The 22,173-nt window shown below is 58.1% G+C and overlaps 1 protein-coding gene across 1 annotated transcript; it reads right to left on the bottom strand.

Moving 5' to 3' along the window:
- Window positions 1-3,382: 3,382 nt before the first annotated feature.
- On the bottom strand, window positions 3,383-20,908 carry ETNK2 (ethanolamine kinase 2). Its single transcript, XM_045983233.1, has 8 exons — window positions 20,482-20,908; window positions 18,520-18,779; window positions 15,455-15,577; window positions 10,637-10,779; window positions 9,987-10,070; window positions 7,394-7,539; window positions 5,900-5,973; window positions 3,383-4,300 (listed from the first exon to the last, which is right to left on the bottom strand). Exons 1-8 carry the CDS (start codon window positions 20,737-20,739, stop codon window positions 4,228-4,230), a joined length of 1,161 nt encoding a protein of 386 aa, XP_045839189.1. The 5' UTR covers window positions 20,740-20,908; the 3' UTR covers window positions 3,383-4,227.
- Between the last annotated feature and the right edge of the window lie 1,265 nt (window positions 20,909-22,173).

The raw sequence follows: 22,173 nt of genomic DNA, 5'->3' as shown, positions 1-22,173 counted from the left end.
AACCAGCACCTTTCTCCTGTTTACACTTGGGGAATTTTTTTGTTTTCTGTTGGCATAATAAAGACAGACCATTTCTGAATCTGGTCCTTGTGAGTGGGGGACCTGGGAGGCTGGCCCAGAGCCACAAGTCCTCTGTGCCATTAGCCCAGGCACCACTGCCCCCTTGTGGCAACTCCCCAGAACTTTGGGTGTGGGATCTGGGAGCCAACCTCTGAGCCCAGTGAAGCCCAGGCAAAGCCTTTGGAGGGACAGAGGCCGCCCAGAGAGCAGCCCCAAGAAGACACTGCCCCTGCCTCCAGGAGGTAAGCTAGACCTCCCCACGCATTGGTCTACCCTGGTCCTAAGAAGGAAGGCAGTAGGGAGAGCACCAAAAGCAGGAGGCCACTGTGGCCCGGTGGCCTTGGCAGAGGAGGCAGGTGTCAGGTCTCCCCTCTGGGCTTCATCCGAGGTTAAGCCTTATCCGTAGGCCTCACCTCCTTTCGGAGGAGGAGCCCCATGAAAACCTAATGAAAGCGGTGGACCCTCCTCCCAGGAAAGGGCTCCCATGGGTGCCCCAGTCCATTTAGGAACCCTCCAGGATACTAATGAAGCAGGGTCGCCAACGATGTGCTTCAGGGCTCTGTGACCTTTGTTTTGAATGAGGATTTCAAACACGGAAGGCACTAAGAACAGCGCGTTAGACTTAAAAGGGCTGATGACAAACCAAAACTCTCAAAGTGCTTGTTAACAATCATAGATAAAAAGACCAACTTTTTATCAGACATCACTCCCATTGTATGGAATGGGGCCAGCAAAGCTGAAGGGTAATTCTAGTGGAAGAGACAGACCTGGGTCAGATTAATAGAGGTTGTGTGTTCACAACCGGGGTGATAGGAGAGGGTGGTGGTGAGAGAAGTTAGGTGTGCTTCATTCCAGGGTCTCTAAACTCGAGAGCGAAGTCTCTCCCAGGAATTACTAAGTCCTGGCTGCTGGCCTTTGCGAGTTTTGCCTGGCCCACACTCCCAGAGCGTCTCCTCTTAGCTCAGGTGGAGTTATAAGCACAGCCCAGCCTCCCTGGCCCCCCAGGGAAAGACGCGGGTGGTCCTTGGGAAGATGAGCGAGGCTGACTGCAGCGCCTGCCATCTAGTGGTCATGGGGAGAATTGCTCGTTTTAACTTGAAACTGACGTCTCCCACCAGACCCCACTACCTCCCACACTGCGTTTCTAACCAAATCAGGGCGGTCGGTCAGGACACTCCCAGCCAGGCTCACCCTCATCCCCTGCCAGTCCTGAGTTCCTCTCACTTCCCCACTCCCAGGTCCTCTGTGGCCTTGGGAGACAGGGGCCCAAACCATCCTCCTCCCACTCCAGGAACCCTTGTCCTGCCCTCATCCCCGCTGCTGGGATGGAATCACATGCTCTGGATCCTTCCAGGTTGGATAGTGCCTTCCATGAGGACTGTTGGTTGGTGCCCTGGAGCCCTACCCCTTCTGCCCTGGGAGAGGCAGGATAGGGTCACGTAGGCGATGAGGCCAGGAACAGAAGGTCCTGGTCCTTTCCGGGAAGCCTGGGGCATTCCCTGCCCTCTCTGCCTCCTGCAAAGGCTGAGGGTCAGAGCCCAGCAGAGATGAACCTCTGCCCTGGTGTGCTTTGGCTAGAGCTCCTGTAGAGCCTCTGCACCCTCCCCTTCTGCCCCCCGCCCCCTTCCCCAGGGAGTTGCTGAGGCCTGGTGCTTGGAGCAGGGGCGAGGGGAGCTAGTTAGTCGGGGGTCTGGGTGGCAGTGAAGGGAGAGAGAGGACTCCAGGCTTTGAGGGCGAGGGGTGTCCTAAACTACCCCTCCCCCCCTGCCCCCACCTGTCCCCTCCCCCTGGAGCTCTGGAGGAATGAGGATGTTTTCTCAAAGGCAGTGGGGTGGTTCCTGCAGGTGGTGGCGGGGGGCCGTAGGGGCACAGGATGGTACCTGGGGGGCCCTGTCCCAGCCATTCCCTGCTCACCACTGCAACACCGTCTCCAACGCTGTGACATCAAGGCCCCAGGAGGCTGGAAACGAAGTTGCCTTCGCAGTGGTTATTTCTGCCCTCAGCTCCAGAGGTGGATCTGAGAGGAACAAGGAGGGTGGGCACTGCCCTTTAGTCCACGAGAAGGCCCTGCCCACGAGCACCTGACCCCATGGTACCCTTGAGGGACCCTGCCTGCCCAGCCCTGGCACCATCACTAGGCCAGGCCCACCCCCTCCACGTCCTCTCCCATACCCTTCCTGGGCTTGGTACAGCTACGCCGGGCGACCCCCCCCCCCCCCCGCCACACTGGATCACGGTGACCTTGAAGGCCCCAGCTGCTGGGTCTAGCTCTGCTCCAGCGGTTGCCATGGCATCCGGTACTTTTGCCGGCAAAAGCCAAACAGCCAGAGTCTACCTGGCAGGCGGCCACTGCTCTCCCCGCTCTTCAGGGTATTGGGTACCTTCCGGCGGGCCCTGGAGGCAGCGCAGCGGTAGCAGCCCAGGCTGCCCACAGGGGTACCCTGGCTCTCCTTCGAGCTTCTGGTCTCCCTTCACCCTGGCCTTCTGAGAAATTAATAGATTCGTTCCAGAAATCATCCTTGCCTGCTCTCCAGCAGAGCAGCACCCCCTCCCAACGGCTAGGAGCGAGCGGGGGCAGGAAGAACTCCTGAGTGCCTTCCCCCAGGGTCTCTTGCCTGGTACCGCCTGGCGGAGCCGCAGTTGGGCTCCCTTCCCCAGTAGCAGTGTCCTGGACTCCCCCTACCCTAGCAGCATGGCCAGAGGCAGCAGAGTGCGGAAAACACTAGCTGCGCCCAGGCCTATCCCGGACCAGGAGCACAGGCCTCATGAGCCAGGTGCTCCGAGGGTGGGGGAGGAAGGGTGCAGACCCAGGGAACCCTGGAGAAGCGGGTGCAGCCTCCCCACCCCCCACTGTGGGAGAACTAGTCCATCATAACCCTCTATGTCAAAGTCAAATCCTCACCATCGGCACTCAGACACAGAGTGGTCCAGAAATGGCCATTTTAATGCAGAAAACCATGATAATTTACAAATGAATCACTTTTCTAGGCCAGAGCCTGGAGGCTGTGAGGGCAGAGAGGAGGTGGAGGCCGTCGAGTCGAGTCGGGGACCAGGACCGGCAGCTCAGCACCTTCATGACCCATCCTACCCAGGCTCTTGGCTGCCTGGCGAACCCCGAAGTCCCTAGCCCCGCCCCCTTGACTCCCACTACTCATTTCCTAGCGGGAAGTCTTTGGGCCAGCTTCAGGACAAAAGGTGAAAAGGGAGAGACAAATCCTTGGAAATGAGGACCTGGAGGGCAGGGAAGGGAACAAGATGGGAAGCTGCTGGCCACGGTGGCCACCCTCCTCAGGACAAAAGGTGAAAAGGGAGAGACAATCCTTGGAAATGAGGACCTGGAGGGCAGGGAAGGGAACAAGATGGGAAGCTGCTGGCCACGGTGGCCACCCTCCTCTGGCCAAGCACAAAGCAGAGCTGGGCTCTGGAGGCCCAGGAGGGCACCACTCCCTTGCCTTCCCTCCCAGCAGGTGGCAAAGGGATGGAACACAAGCACAGAGCAAAGAGGGGAGGGGAACACAGGTCCTGGGGCAGAGGTTTGGGAAGGGGTGGTTTGATTGGATCTGGCTTGGAGAAAGGGGGGGGATCTCGGATGAGGCGGCTTTGGGGGAGCCATTAACCCTAGTTCTAGATCATTCCGCCCAGATACATACATCCATCTGTCAGAGTTGGCATGATGCTGGTTTGGGCTCATCAGCACCTCCCACATGGGGCGTGCAGGGGGAGATGGGCTGGAGGCTCAGGGCACAGGAGGTAGAAAGGAGCCCTCCCACCTCCCCCTTTCCCCAAGCCAGGAAGGTCGAAGACACATCTAAGGCAGCCCCGATTCCAGCATGGCCTGAGGCCAGGAATACTGGGCTTCCCAGGGGTGGTTGTGGTCCAGGCCCTGGCTGACGGCAGGCACTTTCCCAACCCCCACCCTCAAATCTGGCATGGTGAAGGGGGGCCCCCAGAGCTGGGTCCTATCAGCCCCTCCAAACAAAAGAACGTGGTCTCCAGCAATATCCATGGGGTGGGGGCAGGGGCTGGCAGCAGGGGTGGGGCCTTCTCCCTGGACACCCACCTGTCCCCTCTCCCACCTTGTCCAAGGGGGCAGACCCCAGAGCAGGACTGAGCCCCGGAGAACGGGTCTGGCCGGGCAGATGGGTAAGGGAGAGATGGGGAAGCTGGTCACTTTGGCATCTCCAAGGCTGACACTTGAGGCTTCACCTTGAAGTACTGATGGAACCGGATCACTGCGTACCTGCGGGAGGGCGAGCAAGGGAGCCTAGCTGAGAAGCGAGGCCAGGTGGGCCCGCCCAGGGGGACTCACACCATGAGCAAGTCTCACCAGCTCCACCCTGGGGCGGGCAGATTTTTTTTTTTTTTATCCAACTATTTTTTTTCTTAAATTCCCCAAATGTTTTTTTTTTCTTCTTCCCAGTTCAACAGTGTAAAGTACACTTACATCTTTATAAACAGCCCTCCAAGACTTTTTCAGGTGGCAAAGTGAAACTCTGTACCCATTAAACAGCAACTTCCCATATCTCCCCTCCCCCCCAGTGCTTGGCAAAAACCACTCTAGTTTTGTTGTTTTCTTTTTTATTAAGTAACCACACCACATGTGGGGCTCAAACTCCTGACCCCGAGGTCAAGAGTCACATGCTGTACTCACTGAGCCAACCAGGTGCTCCCTGCTCTGGTTCTGTGAACTTCACTAACTCAGTTACATAAATGGAATCCTACAGTGATGGTCTGTTTGTGACTGGCTTTCGCTTAGCAGGTCCTCAGAGGTCCTACGTTCTAGCATGTGACCTGGTTCTCTCTCTTTTAAAGGCTGAGTAATACTCCTTCGTGTGTGCAGACCACCTTTGTTTCCCCAGTCAGTTGTCATGGACATGGGGTTGCTCCCCCCTCTGGGCTCTTGTGAATAAAGCTATCGACATGGGTTCCCACATGCCTCTCTGACCCCCTGCTTTCGATTCTGGCTGCGCACCCAGCGGTGAGAATGCTGGATGGCCCAGGAATTCTATTTTTAAATTTTTGAGGGAGCTCGGTATTGTTTTCCCCAGCAGCTGTGCCCTTTTATGTTCCCACCAGCCGCGGCCAAGGGTTCCGATTTTCTACATCCTTCCCAATGCTGGTTTTCTGCTTATTTGCTAAACAGCCATCCTAAGTGTGAGGGGAGAAAGGTCTTTGGCCTTTCTTCAGTCGCTGTGAACATTGTGAAGTCAGGGTAGTGTCTCCTTCCCAGCTGAGGGTGGGTGGGTTGGGGGCGGACAGGGCAACAAGACGAGACCAGAATGGAGAAAGGCTAAACCACATGATTCCTGGTCCTTGAGACTGTGTGTACCTGAGATGATGGAGCCAGGAGTCAGTACTCCAGTAAGGACCCGGGGTCAACCCTAGTACCTCACTGGAGGAGGAGCTGAGCCTGATACCCCACGCGCTAAACCACCTGAGTGGCCTCAGAGAGTCACTTCTGCGCTCCGGAGGAACTCTTGTCCCGACATAAAACGAACACTTCCTTTCACCACCAGGCTCCGTGGCTAAGAACGGTGGCTGCAGAACGGGGGGTAGTGAACTGGGTCGTAAGATGTAGGAGGGAAAGCGAATCTGCTATGAGGTATGAGGGGAAGGTTTGAGAACTTCTGACTACTTTCAGCATGGTGCTCTGGGCTCGGGTGTTTCCCCTAGAGTGGTGACCCCACTGGCTATGGGGTGGCTGGAATGGGGACAAGTTAGCAGAGCAGAAGAAGGGACTTCGGATGTTGTCTCTGGATTGTCCTTCGCCCCCACACCCTTGGCTTGAGCTACTCCTTTCCCCCACTCCCCACCGCCCCAACTCGCCCTCTGCACTCACCTGAGGAAGTCAAAGTCGATGGTGGAGAACTGGTTCTGGATGAGGGCCCAGAGTGCCCAGAAGAAGTGAGATGCCTGGAAAGGGACCAGAGTAAGTCAGCAAGGCAACCACTCCTGCCTGTCTGGAACCCCATGGAGCCAGTCACTGGTCAAGTCACTGGTCAGCATTTGGGGGCTTCACTCCCTTGAGAAAAAGGCAGAGCTCTATCTGCCCCAGGTAGGGGTCCACGGGATGGTGCTTCTAACGCTAAGCATAGCTCCATTCCTGGCATCTCCCCTGCCCAGGGGAGTCTCCTGGGGCCTTCAAGGCCAAGGCACCAGGATGAGATGAACCCCTGCCCCAAAGCACAGGCCCAGTTCCATCAGGAGGACCCCCTTAACTGACGTCCTCCACTCCCTTTCCCTCTTCTGTCTGGAGGTGGGCTGGGTTGGGAAAGGAGTCTAGGTGTGATAGCACGAGGCCCTGAGTCTGGGCTCTAAGCCTTCAACTGCTGCCCCCTTGACCAGAGGAGCCCTCAGGACTAGACCACCCCAGGCTCAGGAAGCCAGAGCCTGCTCCCAGCTGTCCCTGAGCAAACAGTGGTGACATCATGACTAGCTCGAGCCAGGGCCCCCCACCCCACCCCACATCCTGCTCAGCCGGGGCTTGGCTGCACAGCACCTACCTTCACTTTTCAGGACTTCGAGGGGCATAGAGACCAATTAGCAAAGTGTCAGTAGTGACATGAAAACATTTAGCAAGAGGCAGGCCTAAGTGGAACAGTTAAGAAGAAGAACCTGATGGGAAATCAGTTTTGTGCCAATGAGGAAAACAGGAGAGGTAATCCAAAATGACAGGTAAGAAAAGATTCGACATCAGCTCCACGCTGTATTGTGAAATTCAGGGCAGTGGACCTGTCATCTTGCTTCTGCGAGGCTGACATTAATAAGACTAGTTAGCAATCCCCTGGGCACACACCGGAGGAGACCGGGCATGAACCAGGTACCCTGGATGAATGGCACTCCAAATCGAGAACGGACAGCCGGTAATTTGAGCAGGAGGAGCGTGATGGGAGAGACTTATGTGCAGTTGAGTCAGTGGCGGTCATTAAGGAGGATTGGAACTGACATTCTTTATCTCCTCCAAAGGTGTAAAAAAAATGAGATGCATTTAACTGCAACATGAAAAGCTAAAGTTAGACACTAGAGAGAATTACTTGTCCAAAGGAGTGAACTGCTAAAACAGGAAGCTGGGCTCTTTTGAAAGTCTTTCCCTAGGAAGGAAAGACTTGGATAGGGAAATGCAGGGAAGAGGGCCCCTCCATATTCTGGGGATGCTCAAGAGGGCTCTTCCCAGACCTCACTTCCAGGGTAGGGGTTCAGGAGCAGGGGCTGGGGTCTCAGGACCTCACCTCTCACCCTGACCTCTGCTTCCTTTGCCCTGGGCTGTTGGAGGAGCTGGGGGTGGGTCGTTCCTCCCCTGCCGCCCCCCGCCCACCCCTGCGAAGGCACTTACCAAGGCAAACTTGTTGACTTGCACATAGAGCCTCTCCACCTCCCTGGGGGTCACGGCCATGCCCTTCTGTGCCTGTAGGTAGTAGTGCAGCCACTGCAGCTGGGTCTCCCGGCCAGGGTAGCGGCAGTAATCCACCTCGTTCACACCTGAGGGGGAAGCAGCCACGCGGCAGTGGCTGAGAGGCGGGCCCACCTGGGGCGGGGGGACTCCTCCAGCTCACTGGTATCCCCTGCTCCCCTTGAAACCTTTGTGTACGTCCTGTGGGGCTGTGCCAAGGAATACAGCCTCTCGACCACCGAACTTCTCCAGTGTGGGGAGCTGGGAGTGCTGCTTTCCGTGGGATGGAGGAAAGCCGAGGCAGACTGGTTGCAGGGCGAGGCACGGTCTTGGGTGTGACAGGGACCCCTAAGACAGCATCGCTGTACCCCTGTGCCCTTCAGAGCAACTACGGCCCACAGGAGGTGCTCGGCCACAGCACCCCGCCCGGGGCCGCCTCTTTGGTGGGATGCAGACCAGTGAGCCCCGCACAAGGCCTTCCTGCCCACGGGCCAGAGTCTCCCATCTAGAAGCGAAGGTCTCTGACTGCCTCCTGGACCAGTGTTGAGCTGGCTCCTTCAAAACTTCACCCAGGGAGCTTGGTAAGAAGTTCCCAGGCACCTCTAGCCCCCCTGTCCAAATCTCCAGATGACTCAGAAATGCAGCCAGGCTTGGAACCCTCGACTGGGTGACTTCCATTCCTTCCGGTCCTGCCCTTGAGTCCTCGAGCTGCCAGCCTGCCCAACGCACCCCAGCCACATCCCTGGCCCAGTGGCAGAGGCTGGCCTTCGAGCTGGGATGGAGAGCTGCAGTTCACTTAGGACAGGAGCAGGGCTGCCCTGCCCATGGTTTCCTCCTCTCGTTTCCTCTCTGTCCTTCCCAAGCTCCCCTCACTCCTGGAGAAACACACTCCATCTCCTGGGGTCCCAAGAGGATGGCTGAGAAAGAATCCTCTGGTGCAGGTGTAGAAACCCCCAGAGAGCAGAAGCTGCTCCCAGACAGCCAGGGAGAGGGGAGGTCAGGGATGGAACGCTCACCTCCTGCCTCCCAGGACTGGGTCTCCCTGCTCCCGAGAACCCAGGAGTGCTCCCTCCCCAGCTCCCGGTCTGCTTCCCTGCTTCCCTGCCTGCCTCCTTCCTTCACAACCCGAGAGCACAATGCAATCTGCCCCTTGGGAGAAATTCCAGCTGGATCTTGCTCCATGTGGGGCAGGAAGGCTTAAGATGCTTCAGAATGATCTCTTCTGGAAAAGTCAGCAGGTCTGGCAGCTGAGCGCCCACAAGCCCAGGGCCCTGCCCAGTTGAGGCCACCGGTGGCCATCCTGGGAATTCACACTCTCGGGTACAATGAGTGCTTGACAGACCTGGTCACCTGGGCTTCTCAAAGGGACACGATTGGCCAGGCTTAGGGTGAGGAGTGGCCGAGGCTGGACCAGGTACGCGGTGGCTTGACAGCTGGCCTGGGTGTGTCTCACCTGTCCTGCACCCCAAGGGCTGGCCCTATTCCTCTGAGCACCCCACACTACCCAATGTCCCTCCAGCCCGTGTCCAACTCCATCCCCGAGTTGCCTCTCTGGCCCCATCAGATCCTTTAACAGTGAAGCTCTCAAGCCGGAAAAACCTGCCCGGCTTCTTTGACACAAATGCCGCTATTGTACGGCCTGGGCCTTTCCTCAACCGGCCAGCACAGCCAGGCACCCCTCATCCAACCGCGTCCGTTCCGGCGCCGGCCCCCTTAGCTACCAGAAAGCTTCCTTGCCTAGTACCAGCGAACACCAGTAGGAGGTTTAGCCTGTGCTCCTCTTGTGTGTGGAGCTCACGCTGATGAGAAGTAGGTACAGTTAATACCGCCACTTTCCAGAGGCCCAGAGAAGGTAAGTAACCAGCCCCAGGGTCACACAGCTAGTAAGCCTCAAAGCCAGGGTCTGAACATGGACAGTCAAGTTGCAGAGCGTATGCTTTTAACGAGTTCCACCTCAATTCTCCTCGGGCCACCAGCTTGTTCTGCTCCTTCTCTGCAGACAGGACCCTTATGATCGTGCAGGCAGTGCTGGACAGAAGGCAGCCTGAGCAAAGGGACAGGCAGAGGCTGTGCCTGGCCCATGCCAGCCCGTCTATCAGGGGTAGAGGAAGGGGGCTTTTTCTTAAAATTTTTTAATTTTCTAAAGTAATCACCCAATGTGGGGCTTGAACTCATAACCCCAAGATGAAGAGCTACATGTTCCACCGACTGAGCCGGCCAGGCCCCCAGGGGTCTTTTTCTAACTCACATGCCAAGCCCGGGATCCTAGGGAGGGGACATTGTCCTGATGAGTACCCAACTGCCTGATGGGCTGGTGGGGGTCTGCTCTGTGTGCTGGTCCCGCCTCACCCATGAGCTTTGGAGCCCCCTCAAGGCAGGCTGTGCCTCCCCTCCCTGAGCTGTGAGATTTTGGAGGACGGGCTGTCACGCCTCCCCCCAGTGAGGGCAGACCCCCGCCCCTATCCTCACCCCGGACCTGGCCCTCCATCTGGAGGAAAGTACATTGGACCGAGACAAATAACAATACCCTTCTCACCTGCAAACTCGTTGAAATGGTTGCCAATGTCGAAAGCTTGGTAGTTGTAGCCGGCATACTCATAGTCAATGAACCGTACGTGGCCTGTGAGAGAAGACAGCGGCCATACGGGTGGGTCCCGGGAGAGGGAAACGGGGCCCGGTCAAGTCCCCACAGACCGGAATGCCCCGGTGACGGCAACCCAGCCCAACCCGCCCTCCCTGGGGGTGCCCTCGAGGCTGTTCGTTTGTCCTCCTGCCCCCGAGCTGTCTGCACACAGGTGGGTACTTAAGACATCTGTCCTCCGCGTGGCCCGAGGAGCAGGGGTAAAGGTCAGGGCCCCCTGGGGGTGGAGCTCTCATGGGGCACACAGAAAGGTTCTGTCCCTAGGAGGGCCCGGGTCACCGCAGGCGTCCTCAAAAGCCCAGAATATTGCAGCAGGGGGGATGGTTCAGGTGGCCTCACACTGAGGACCTCCACAGACGACGGCATAGATTTTTTTCCAAGTGGAAATTTATTTCCTTCTCCCTTTTCTTAAGTCAGCTTGAGACCTAAACCAGAAGGTCGCCTTTTGCTCATCCCAGGGCTGGTCTGAGCAACGGCAGCCCGAAGGCCGCCGATCACCAGGGTGCCACCCAGCAGCGGCCCAGCCAGAGCCGGGGAAGGCATACCTTTGGTGCTGTCGTAGATGATGTTCTTGCAAAGCAGGTCGTTGTGACAGAACACGATCGGGGAGTCCAGCTGCGACAGGTGCTCCTTCAGCCAGGACAGCTCCTGCTCCAAAACCTCCACCTTGGGGACATCTACGGAAAGGCTGGGCAGCGGCAAGAAAGGAGGCCGGTGAGGGGGAGGGGGGACAGTAAGACAGGCGCTGGGCCTCCGGAGCCCTGCGTGCTGGCCCCGTCGCTACCTGTTCCTGCAGGGGACCCCTGGCCAAATGGGCCGCCCTTCAGACTCTCACCTTTGTCGTCTGGCGCTAAGACGTCCTGATCTCCTGACTTCCTGCAGTTACTCTAAGCAGCTTATTAAAACACGGGTGTAAAAGGCTTTTGCAAAGCACGTATGTCCCTGACCCAACAATGTCCCTGCTACTTGGTGAGAGGGCGGGGAAGGTAAGGAAGGAGGCACAGGAAGGACAGAGGGGACAATGCGCGTCTGCACTCAGTTGTTCCTGACGAGAACGAGGGAGGAGGTCTGCTCTCTACAACAAGACTGGGGAGGCCTCACAGTACTCTGCGGAGGGGCTGGAGCACAGACACTCCCGGTCCGTTGCCCTCCTCCTCCAGCAGCTGGTGTCACAGGTGGAAAGGCCCAGAGAGCTCATAAAGGCTAACTTCTCATCTCACAGACCCACCACTCAGGCCCACTGAAGGAAGCAAACAAACTGCTTCTTGGGCTCACTCCTCCAAGATCAAAGGAATATTAACGGCTTTCAGTCGAGCACTTGCTCTGTAGCTCCCCGGTGACCTGTCCCCTGCACCCTGAACTAGGAGCATGTGTGTCCTTGACCCAGACCACACAGGCGTGAGCAACTTACATGCCCGAACACAGATGGCAGAGGCCACCCCTCTTTCTGCCCTACCCCTTCTCGTGGTACTAAGGTCTCGCTGCTGAAAGAAACCTGTGTTGAGGAATGAATGAATGAATAAATGAATGGGTTCCTCGGTGCTGGAGCAGAGGCCATGTGGAAGCTGTTGGCACACTGTGCTGGGACACTCTGAACTTTGGTCCCCAGGAAGCACACACGTCTGTAGGTACACTGAAAAGCCAAACAGTTAGCACAGCCCTTAAAATCCAGAACCACCAGTGGGTGGAGGGGAGGAGGCTGGGATTTTATCTCCTCTCTCCATGTAGCTCCTGTTTGCTTTCTTATCCGGGGCAGCCCGAGTATGTGCGGGAAGAGGAGCGTGAGATCCGTCCTCCCCATCCTCCCAAAGGATGCCCCATCCCCCTGTTATGCAGCCCAGAGGCCAAAACATGGCAAAGAGCATTCAGCGACTAAGGCGTCCCCCTGTCCCCCCGGGAAAGGATGAGTGGCAGGCTCCCTCCCAGGCTTTGAGACCGTCAAAGCTGAAGAGGATCTGAGGCCTCTAGTACAAGTTGTTAAGGAAATGGAGGCTCAAGGAAGAGCAGAGGCCTTCCAGCTTCCAGATGTTTCTTGCACAGCTGAACCCTCTTCCCCCTCACCTAAGGGAAACAGTCCTCAGTCTGTCCACGGATGCAAAATCAAGCCAGACCTCCTAACTGCGAGGGTCCTGGTGCCCCGCAGAGGCTCGCACAGGCCGCTCTGAGCTGGGGGGGAGCCTGACAGGGGTGATCGGCGGGGAGGCCTTCCTTTATCCTTACCAGAGTTTATCTGGGTCGACCGGTCTACATAAACGCATTTCAGTCTTGGCTCTCCTTAAGAAGATACCCTTCAAGATTTTTTTTTTTCCTGGTCCAAGACCATCTAAAGATAAGGATTAGGAGGCCTCCTTTGGTTTGCCCAGGTCTCGGCCTGAAAAACATGACTTTGACATCTAAGATACGTGCTGCCCAGGCCCTGACCGCCGCCTGACCCCCACCTTACCCAACCCCAAGGCCACGCAGATGGTTACTGGAGGAACCATCTGGGCCTTCTATCTCCCTGGGGAGCCTCTCTCAGCTGCCCGGCTTCCCGCCCCAGGGCACTTGAAAGCCCGCCAGCTTTGCTACCTTCAGCCCTGACACCACTAGACTTTCTCAAGGCTGTGGGGTTGGCAGAACAGTAACCGCCACCGCCTCACAGAAACTGTCACACCCCAGGCAGCCTGCTGCTCCTACTGCTCGGTCCCTCGGAGGCAGCAGGATGAGGGTGCAGGGTCCCCCCACCCCATCCCAGGGAAGCCTGGGGGCTCCTGATGAAAACACTGCTGTTCGGGGCACCTGGGTGGCTCAGTCAGTTAAGAGTCTGCCTTCGGGTTGGGCCGTGATCCCAGGGTCCTGGGATGGAGCCCCATGTTGGGCTCCCTGCTCCGTGGGGAATCTGCTTCTCCCTCTCCTTCTGACCCTCCTCCCCACTGTGCTCTCTTTCTCCCTCAGATAAATAAAATCTTAAAAAGAAAGAAAAAGAAAAAAAAAACCTACTGCTGCCTGCCAAATGTCCCCATAGCTCTCCGGATATGGGCAGACGGAAGTACCTTCTCCCACAGCAGACTAAGTGTCCCAGCTTCCTGGCTCGTCACCTTTGCCCTGATACCACACAACCCATCTGCATCTCCTCCTGGTACCCCGAAGCAGGGACCACCCCCACCCTCTATGCCCAACCAAGGCCACCAAATCTGTTCCCACAGGGTCCCTGACACACCTGCCACTCTCCACCCCCGCCACCACCAAGAAGCAACCCATGGATCTTGCTCATTCTTCCTGAGCGGGTCGCCTATCTCCAATCCCTACCCCCACTTCCCCAAATCCCACACGACTCTGTCCCTTCTAACACCAGAGAGCCTTCGTCCTAAACCACAGTCATGGCCCCTGCCTCAGAGGCCCCCGCAGTGACGTCCCACTGTCTGCTAAACAAAATGTTGGCTCCTTAACCTGGCTTCAAAGGGTCCTCCCAGTCTAGTTGCACCCCACCTCTGCACCCCACCACCCACAGCCCTTCCCTGTCTGTCCCGAAGGCCCATTCCAGCCCAACCAAACACCAAGGCCACCAAATCTATTCCCGCAAGGTCCCTGACACACCTGCCCCTTTCCACACCCCCCCACCACCACCAGGAAGCTGCCCACGGATCGTGCTCATCCACTTGCCACCCATGAGCCAAGTGAGTTCACGCCGTCTCCGCCAGCCCCAGCGGCCTCACTTCCCAGCTCTGTCCCTCGTGCCTCTGCCAGGAAGACCTGGTTCTCCCACCCTACATGCCTTATACGCCCTGCCTTCTTTTGTCACTGCGCAAAGGCAGGTCCTATTTACCCAGATGGTTCCTAAGCTCCTTGAGGGCAGAATCAATGTCACGTCCATATTTTTCATTGTTTTAAATCCCTGTTGATGTTTGTGAAAGGCAGGATTGACTAAATCAGGGGTATTAGACTGTGACTTGAGCTCACAAGTTGCATCTCGTGCCGGTGACTGCTCATCACTGCCCCACTTGGGGCAGCTTAGGTCATTTAGGACAGGCACTGTCCCTTAAAGAGGCTCTGAGAAGTTAAACAGCTCAATTTGCCAAGGTCAAAGGTGTGACAAGAGCAAAGGTGGTCAGTTCTTCCAGGACCACTCCACTCCCAACAAGGTCACCCCTGAAGGTTACATGGTAATAGTCCAAAGGACTGGACTCTAGGCCTTGAGCTGCCACTGACCCTGGGCAAGTCCCATCCCCTCTCTGGACCTCAGTTCGTCCATCTACTAAATGAAAGTGGTGGGCTGCACGATCGGAGGGCCCTGTTGACTCAGACACCCCAGGGTCCTGCTCTCCATGTGCTGTTTTAGCTCTAAGGCATAGGCAGTCCTTGTCCCAGAGATAACATTTGGCATCGAAGGTCTGAATGTGGGCCATCCTGGACAAATAGTCCTAAAGCACGGCTTGATAATCATTAAATGGGAGGATCCAGATAAAGTCACGTGTGTGTTATGTGTGTGTGATAGAGACACATGATTGGGATAGAGTTAATTATTGTCTTGTCATCTTAGAGGGAAGGAGATACCCTACTCCCATGAACCTTTGGAAGGAGGGAGATGTTCAACCCAGCAGGGTACGTGGAAGGATCAGAGACTCACTACTGTCTTTCCCTGCAGGGGTGGCACATTCTTCTCTCCAACTCTCCATGCCTCCTCCAGCACTCAAGGCTATGCTAGGGACAGCCAGGCAGCCGAAGGCTAGAAGGACTCTCAGGTTGCTGGCTGGAGAGCCCGCTATCTGGGAGCCCTGTCTTCCCTGGGGAAAGGCACTGTCGGGATGGGTGGAGTACCGATCCTTAGAAAGGGTAGTGAGGAAATGGTAAGCTGTCAGTGTGAACAAGATGAGAAGCAGGGTCCCCAGGGGCATGTGGGGACGAGAGGCATCCAGGCAAGTAGCAAGAGTCTTGATGTCCCACGGGCTTGTCAACTGACAGGCTGAGTTTTGACTGTGAACTCGGCTTCACCCCATTCTCAGGGGCCAGGCTCTCCCTTCTGGTTGCTCAGAAAGCAGCTTAGGTAGAAAGGGCCCTGGGCTAGGAAACAGATCCCTGCCCCTCGATGAGCCCCACATCCTGAGTCAAGCCTAGTCTCTGAGCTTCAGTCTCCTTTAAGTAAAGGGGAAGGCGCAGTCCCCAACCCTCGTCTCTACCACAGCCAGAGACTCAATGAGACACAAGCGCACAGGCGTAAAGCTGTGGACCCCAGTTCCTGAGATTTAGTCGATCAGCCCAGCTCTGCTTGGAGACAGAGACTCAGCAGTCAGGACCTAAGTCCCTCAGCCTCCAGGGGGTGGAGGAGGGATCCCATGAAGGCAGCAGAGACTGGGGCAGCCTTGAACCCTCCCAGACCTTTGTACCTGGGGTTGATCTCGTTCTTCACAAGGGTGAAATAATTGTGCATCTTGTGCCAGAGGGTGGGCTTGGGCAGGCTGCCGTTGGCGTGGATGGTGTGAATCTTTGCCATTTCTAGGGCGATTAGCCTACACAGAAAACAGGAAGGGGAGAGGATCAGCGTGGGGCAGGCTCATCCCAGCTCAGCCCCTCCTGGCCAGAAGGGGCTCAAACAGGGTGACGACTGGGGCCAGCCAGAGGGCTGAGTGTGGGACAACTCTTTGAGGGACTCTCGCTCCTGCGGGAGGAAGGTCTGAAAATGACGTCAGGCCTTTAGCCCAGCAGCGACTTTTCCAGAACCATAGCTGGGGCTGCTTCAGGGAGCAGGAAGGCAAAGCTGCGGGCCGCTGGCCACGGGTTAGTGACCCTGCCCCACCCCAAGGTCATGTACCCACAGCAATCCGTGAGGACAGAAGGATCACCTGGGGAAGGGGGCAGTGGCCCTCCTCCCTCCGGGGACTCTGATCCATGCCCGCAGGGGGAGGTGAATGCAGGGCACCAAGGGAATGAGGGGGGTGGTGATGCCTGGCTGGGAAGAAATGCCCGCCTCTTATCAGCCTGGCCAAGGTGGGGAGGGAAGCAGGCCAGCCCAGGGCAGCCCTTTCCTCGGCGGCAGGGAGTTGATGCTGGCGGCTGGGTGCCAAGGACGCAAAACAAACCAGCGTTCTATTTTCAAGTTCTCCTGTGGACATTATCCAAGGTCCCGGGAGAGAAGGAGGGGGCGGTGGGGAAGGGGGCTGGGAGAGGGCGGGGGCGGATGGAGGGCTGACCGGTCAGAGAGGGAGGGCCTTGATAAGGACCCCAGCGTCTGAGGCCCTGCGTCCCAGCTGGGCTCCCCCAGTCCTCTGCCAGCTCTCCCTTCTGGAGCCCCACCCCCAACCCGGCTGCCAAGCCTCCAACATTCAAGCTTCCTTCGCCTCTGCCTGTTGCTCGAATAATAATCACTGGGAAAGACAACAAAGGCATTGGCTGTTTGAAACCTTGTTACTGAGCTGTTCCAGGGACACCCCTCCCCTTGCCAGGTCCTGGGAAGGGGCAGGCCGTCACCTAACAGGATAGCAGGGCAGGCTAAGGTCTCCTCCAGAAGCCCCCCAGGCTCCCACCTCCCGAAGGGCGGAGGGGGCAGGGGGCGTGGCAGCCACAAGAGGGTGAGCGCTGAAGGCTGTGCTTTCAGAGGCTAGAGGCCCCGGGGGCAGGAGGGAGCCCGCCAGGGTTTAAGGCGAGGCAGGGAAAGAGACCTGAGACCCAGGCCTTTCCTTCCCGAAGGAAGATTCCGACTAGAGCACGAACAGAGCGTTTCCTTGAATATCAATAGGCTGTTGTCTGAAAAAGCAATGGAAGTAACCTCAACACTCAGCCTTTCTGTGCTGCAAAGCCTCACAGAGGCTGGGAGGTGGGGTTCAGGGGAACATGAGGCCATGGCTCCCCAAGGCCTCCTCCTTGCCTTTCCCTCAGAGATTCACCTTCCCCTGAGAAAGATAACGGGCTATCCTTGGAAAATCATCAGGGAAGAGCCTACCTCCTACACCTATCCCAGTTTCTGGCTCTCCTCCAAGTGTAAAGTTGTTATCGAGCCCACATCCATCTTCAGTCTTCCTGATGGTAATTGTTTCCACGAGAGCATGAGAAACGGCACTACCTTCCCAGAGGTGGCCGGACACTGGGAGTGACCCAGAGACAACGTGCCAGTATTCGAGCTTATTTACACAAGACTGAAGGAGCACCAGCAGCGTGGCGTGGGAGAAGCCAGCCCACAGTTCCCCGGGCCCCCACCCTGCTCTAACCGCCTGCTTCCAGGCAGGACACTCAGCAGGAGCCGGAGAAGACCAATGGACAGGTTTGTATGTCCCCTTAACTCCAGACAAAGACACACACACACACACAGATACGACATACAACTCCACATACAACATAAATACCCCAGAGCCTGACCAGCCCCAGAGGGAGCACTAGAGAGAAGGCATCTCAGAGTCCTTTCTAAGTCCCTGGGGGGCCCATCTGTCTCCACAAATAGGGCCAGGTGCACTTACTTGGGGTTAACTAGGTAACAGGTGAGGAAGCAAAAACTTCTCGGTCTGCTCCCTAGATGACCTTTTACTGTGTCACCTGGATATCGAGAAAGTGCCTTCTCCTTGGCAGGGATGGGACTGAACCCAAGGATCCCAGGCTGCCCCCTGTGCTGCTGTCCAGGATCAAGAGTCAACCTCGGGCTGCTTGGGGACCTCGCTTGGCCAGAGGGCTCCGCGCGCAGCGGTGGCACAAGAGGACGGGTCTGACCTCTGTGCCCACAACGGTTAGAGGAGAGAAAAGGCACTAAGGGCTCCTCTTTAGTTCTCCCCCTTCCAGACCTCACAGAGGCAACCACGGTGCTTAAAGGTTAAGTCCGCTTCCTGGGTGCTACACATCTAGGCATTGGGAGGGGCTCCCAGGGGATCATGGGTTCTGGTGAGCCTCGGGAAGGAAGCCTTGGCAGCTTCCCAAACCTGGGCTCCCACTTTGTCGGGGAACCTGGACGGAGCTCAGACTGGGGGAGGGCTGGTGTCTCTCTGTGCTGCTAAACTCAGGCTCCCCCTGGATAGGGCCCATTCTCCTAGCATGCCTGAGCTCCTGGCAGGAGGGGAGGGGCAGGAAATCCTGGGCGCTCTGGGGATTTGGCTCAGATTTCATTTCCAAGGCTTCAAGATGTTTCCAGGTCAGACGTGGGGTGGGCAAAGGGCGGAGACATGAAGCCAGGAAGCAGAGCCCTGCTGCCTTTAGGGAACCAGATCCTTTGGTCCCAGGTTCACCAAATTCTCACTTGCCTGAGAAGCAGGTCACCTTTCCAGCGGATGCCACTGAAAATCCATACAGACCGACGGCCCCTCTCTGCAGAGCAATGCGTGCGTGCACACACACACACACACAATTTTCATGCAATTTCAGGAGGTTCACAGACCTTACAACTCATTCACAGACTGCACTCTATGCCAAGGAAGTTGGCCAAGGCTTGAGGAATTGTGGAAATGAATGGTAACCCGGGCCACCTTCTCACCTGAAGAGCCGGGGCTCCCGGATGTGCTCGGGTCCCAGGGCCATGCCCCTCATGTACTCATAGCACAGCCCATTCTGGAAGGTGCAGTAGAGTTTGGGGGCGCAGCCATGTGCTCGCAGCAGCTGGAAGTTCCTGACCTCATTCTCCCGGTCCACCAGCAGCTCAGTGCGCTCCCCGTACACCCGGACCAGCACGCAGTCCCGCATGTCCTCCTCCACGTAGCAGGCCACCAGCTTGTTGGTGATGCCATCAGTGAAGCGCTGGCATGGGGAGGAAGAGCACAAGAGCGTGTGGGGCAGGGTCTCTGTTCTGGCCCATGCCTCCCCCCCTCCAGCAAGGGGTGCTCATTTCCATGCCCAGCAACCATGCAGAACCCTGCCCTGCCATCCTTCGGGAGCTCAGCACTGTTCCTAATGCTTTACTCTTTTCAGTGCTTGGGAGAGCCTGAGTTCCAGAAGAAAACTCAGCCCAGGCACCCTCACCTCTCCTGGGTCCGCTTCTAGCAGATGGGATTTGGCAGTGGAGGAATTTCCACACTCCTTGGTGGGAGAAGCCCCCTCCCCGCTTCTTACCCCTCCATCCCTGAAAGAAATCTCTATGGACCAGATTGTGGCCAGGGAGGATGGGGAGTTGCCCAGGACAAGTACATCCTGACCCAGCTGTCTCTCACCCTCTGCCCGGCCCAGGACTCTTTGCTGCACCCCATGCCCCATCCAGCCAGGGTGGCGCGGAGTTTACGGAGGCTGGAACTCAGCCGAGGGTTTTAGGGGTCAGAGCTCCTTAGAGCCTCTGAGTTCCAAACCAGAAGAGACAAGAGGCCATGGGCTGGGGTGGGACTTTCTGGGTACGGTGACAAGGAGGACTGAACCATGGAATTGACGGGGCACAGTGTGACAGAGCCAGGAGGGGCTTTAGAGGACATCCGAACCAATTCTAGGTGGGGAAACTGAGGCCCAGAGAGGGGAAGGACTGGCACGTAGCAAGTTCTATCAGTGCTGAAATTAACCTCAGACCTGCCCAATGCCTTGTGGGTCTTACAACTGAAGCGCGTCTTTTATTTTGAAAATGCTACCCACCCATCTTTCCCCCTAGAGGTGTCTGTCAGCCTCTGCACTGGGGTGGGGGAACCTGGCCTCTCTCCACCCTGAAGGCCCAGCAGCAGGGAGCCCCTGCCACTCCAGAACTAGCTGCAGGTGCCCAGCTCCGGACTTCTCCCTCCACAAACAGCTCCCAGAGGGGCTGGCGGGGGAGGGTGAGCAGGTGAAGACCCTTTAGAGGATGCAGATCAGCTGGGGGGTCTGCCTAAGGCTCCTCAGTGGGAGGCTCTGCCCACATCTGTGTCCCGGAGAATGTGCCCAGCTGGGGATGAGGAGGCCCCCCTGTGTGGGGGTGCAGAGCCTGAGCCTGGGGCGACCGGGAGGGTTTCCATCCGGCACAGGGGCCCTGGGCTAAGCTGGAATTCCACACGGTGGCTCTTGGGACGGGCTCAGAGCCTGGAGACTTTGCTCCCACCACGGGGTAGAGAAGGCAAGGATGTGTGTGTGTGTGGAGGTGGGGGGCTCCCTTAAAAGTTCCTGCCTCCTCAGGTTTCAGCGCCGGCCGCGCGCTCCTCGGGCGGCAAGGGGCACCGGCGCGCGGCGACAGGGGGTGGGGCCCGCGCGCGCAGCATGCTGACGGTGGGCAGGTGGACCTCCGGGCTGCCCGCGAGCCCCCGGGAGGAGGGGGGTGTGGGGGCCAGGGGAAGGGGTGGGTGGCCGAGGAAGGTGGGAGCCTGGCTCTGCTTGGGGACCATAACAGATGGAGCAAAATACATACCCAAACCACCATTGCAACCCTGCCCTGCACAGCGGCCGCGCACCCCTGGGACCGCCACCCGGAAGGATGCACGGACAGACAGACGTTCACGCATCCCTGCTCCAGCCCCGACAGGGCCCCGGCGCGGCTCCGCGCCCCCTCGGCTACCTTGGTCCGAACTTGCTCGGGCTTCCAATGCGGCCGCAGCTCCTGGATGAGGCGCAGGGCGCCCGGGAGGATGTCGTCCTGGTCCACGGATATGCCGAAGCAAGGGACGGCGGCGGCCCTCGGGGCGCCCGGCGGCTCCCGGCAGCCCGCGCTGGCCGCCGCCTTCTCCTCCATGCCCCATGAGCACTGCGGGCACGGCGCCTGCCGCCGCAGGTAAAAGGGCGAGCACGGCAGAGGAGCCGAAGGGGGCACAGCCATTCCCAGCAGCCCCACCCCCTCGGAGCCTCCGCGCGAGCGCTAGCCCCTGCGGGGGGGCCCGGCGCGGCGGTGGGAGTGGTAGAGGAGGGGCCAGGGGAAGTCCATGACTCAGGAGCCCGCTGCCCGCTCCGATCGGCGCCCGAAGCCGACCCGGGAACGCCGTGGCCCGCCGCGATTGTGACATCATCACGGGCGGCGGGCCGCGGGGCGGGGGCCCGGGAACGCCCCCGCCCCGTCCCCGCCCCCGCCCCGGCCCGCGGGCCGCCACGGGCTCTGCGGCCGCCGCTACCTGGAGCGCGGGGCGGGGGTGACGCCCTCGGGGAGGCCGTGACGCCGGGGGCGGGGCCTGGGATCGCCCCGCCCCGCCCCCACCCGGGTCCCAGGCGCAGCAGCGCCTGGGATCGCTCCCCGGCCTCTGAGCCCGCGCGAGGGCCAGCCTCATTCCCCTTGCATTGGCGCGGGCCGCTCTCCCTGGGCGGCCTGGGGCAGGGCCGGGGGAAGCCTCTTCCTGCGCCCCGGTTCCAGCCTAGTGGATGGAGATCTGGTTGCCACCAAGAGGTCGGCTTGGACTCGCCCACCTGTGCCCCAGATCACCGCTGGAAAAGGAGCCCTCCCCCGCTGCATCTCAGAGGCCCTTCGCCCTTCTCTGCAGGGAACTCTGCAGACAAATCCTAACCGCGCCCCCCCGCCCCCCCCCCCGCCGCCAAACGCATATATTAGGTGGAGAGGTGACATTGGGTGATGCATGTGGAGGGTGGGTGTACGAACGGGAACTAAGATCGCTTGTCTTCAGCCCGAGTGAGAGAGCTCTCGCAGCCCCATCCAGAAAAGTGCCTACAGAGAAGGGGCCTTCTTCTGTTCCTCCAAGTTGTTCCTTTGACCTTTTCAGGAACCTCTCAACCACAAGGCCCCTATCATTACTGCTGTCCAGAATCCAGCTCTGCCCAGCTGAACTTCTGTGATAGTGGAAACGTTCTATATCCGTGCTGTCCAGCACAGTGGCCACTAGCTAGCTACATGTGACTGCCCAGCACTTGAAATATGGCTAGTGTGACATTCGACTTAATTTCAATTTTAATATAAATCGCCCCATGACGCTATCATATTGGACAGCTCAGGAGATAGGGAAGCCTGCCTATTTCAAGGTCATGGAGCCCCAGGACATAGAGTTGGAAAGGACACTGACTCCAGCTCTGCCTTTTTGCAGTGAGGAAATAAAGGCAGGCTGGCAAGAGAACTTAGAGAATGGGGCAGGGGGTCCCAGGCTGGGATCCAGGATCCTGAACTCATGCTCTTGGCTTGGGGCGGGGACCCTGCCGATAGCTCCTGCCTTCAGACATCTGATCTGGAGGAGCCCCAGGGTCCCACACAGTCCCAAGGGGTTGCAATTCTGGAGATATGAGGTTTTCCAGGGGCCTGGTTGGGCCACCCTGT

This window comes from Meles meles, chromosome 17 (assembly GCF_922984935.1).
Source record: "Meles meles chromosome 17, mMelMel3.1 paternal haplotype, whole genome shotgun sequence".
Lineage (NCBI taxonomy): Eukaryota > Metazoa > Chordata > Mammalia > Carnivora > Mustelidae > Meles > Meles meles.
The sequence above is the reverse complement of the archived record's forward strand: the minus strand, read 5'-3'. Positions and strand labels throughout refer to the sequence as shown.

Coding starts and splice junctions, on each gene's coding strand:
- ETNK2 (XM_045983233.1), bottom strand. CDS start 20,739: ATGGCTGTGCCCCCTTCGGCTCCTCTGCCGTGCTCGCCCTTTTACCTG. Junction 10,780..15,454: donor AAGAACGAGATCAACCCCAG/GTACAAAGGTCT, acceptor GCCGCTGCCCAG/CCTTTCCGTAGATGTCCCCA. Junction 7,540..9,986: donor CCATTTCAACGAGTTTGCAG/GTGAGAAGGGTA, acceptor CTTCCCCCTCAG/GTGTGAACGAGGTGGATTAC.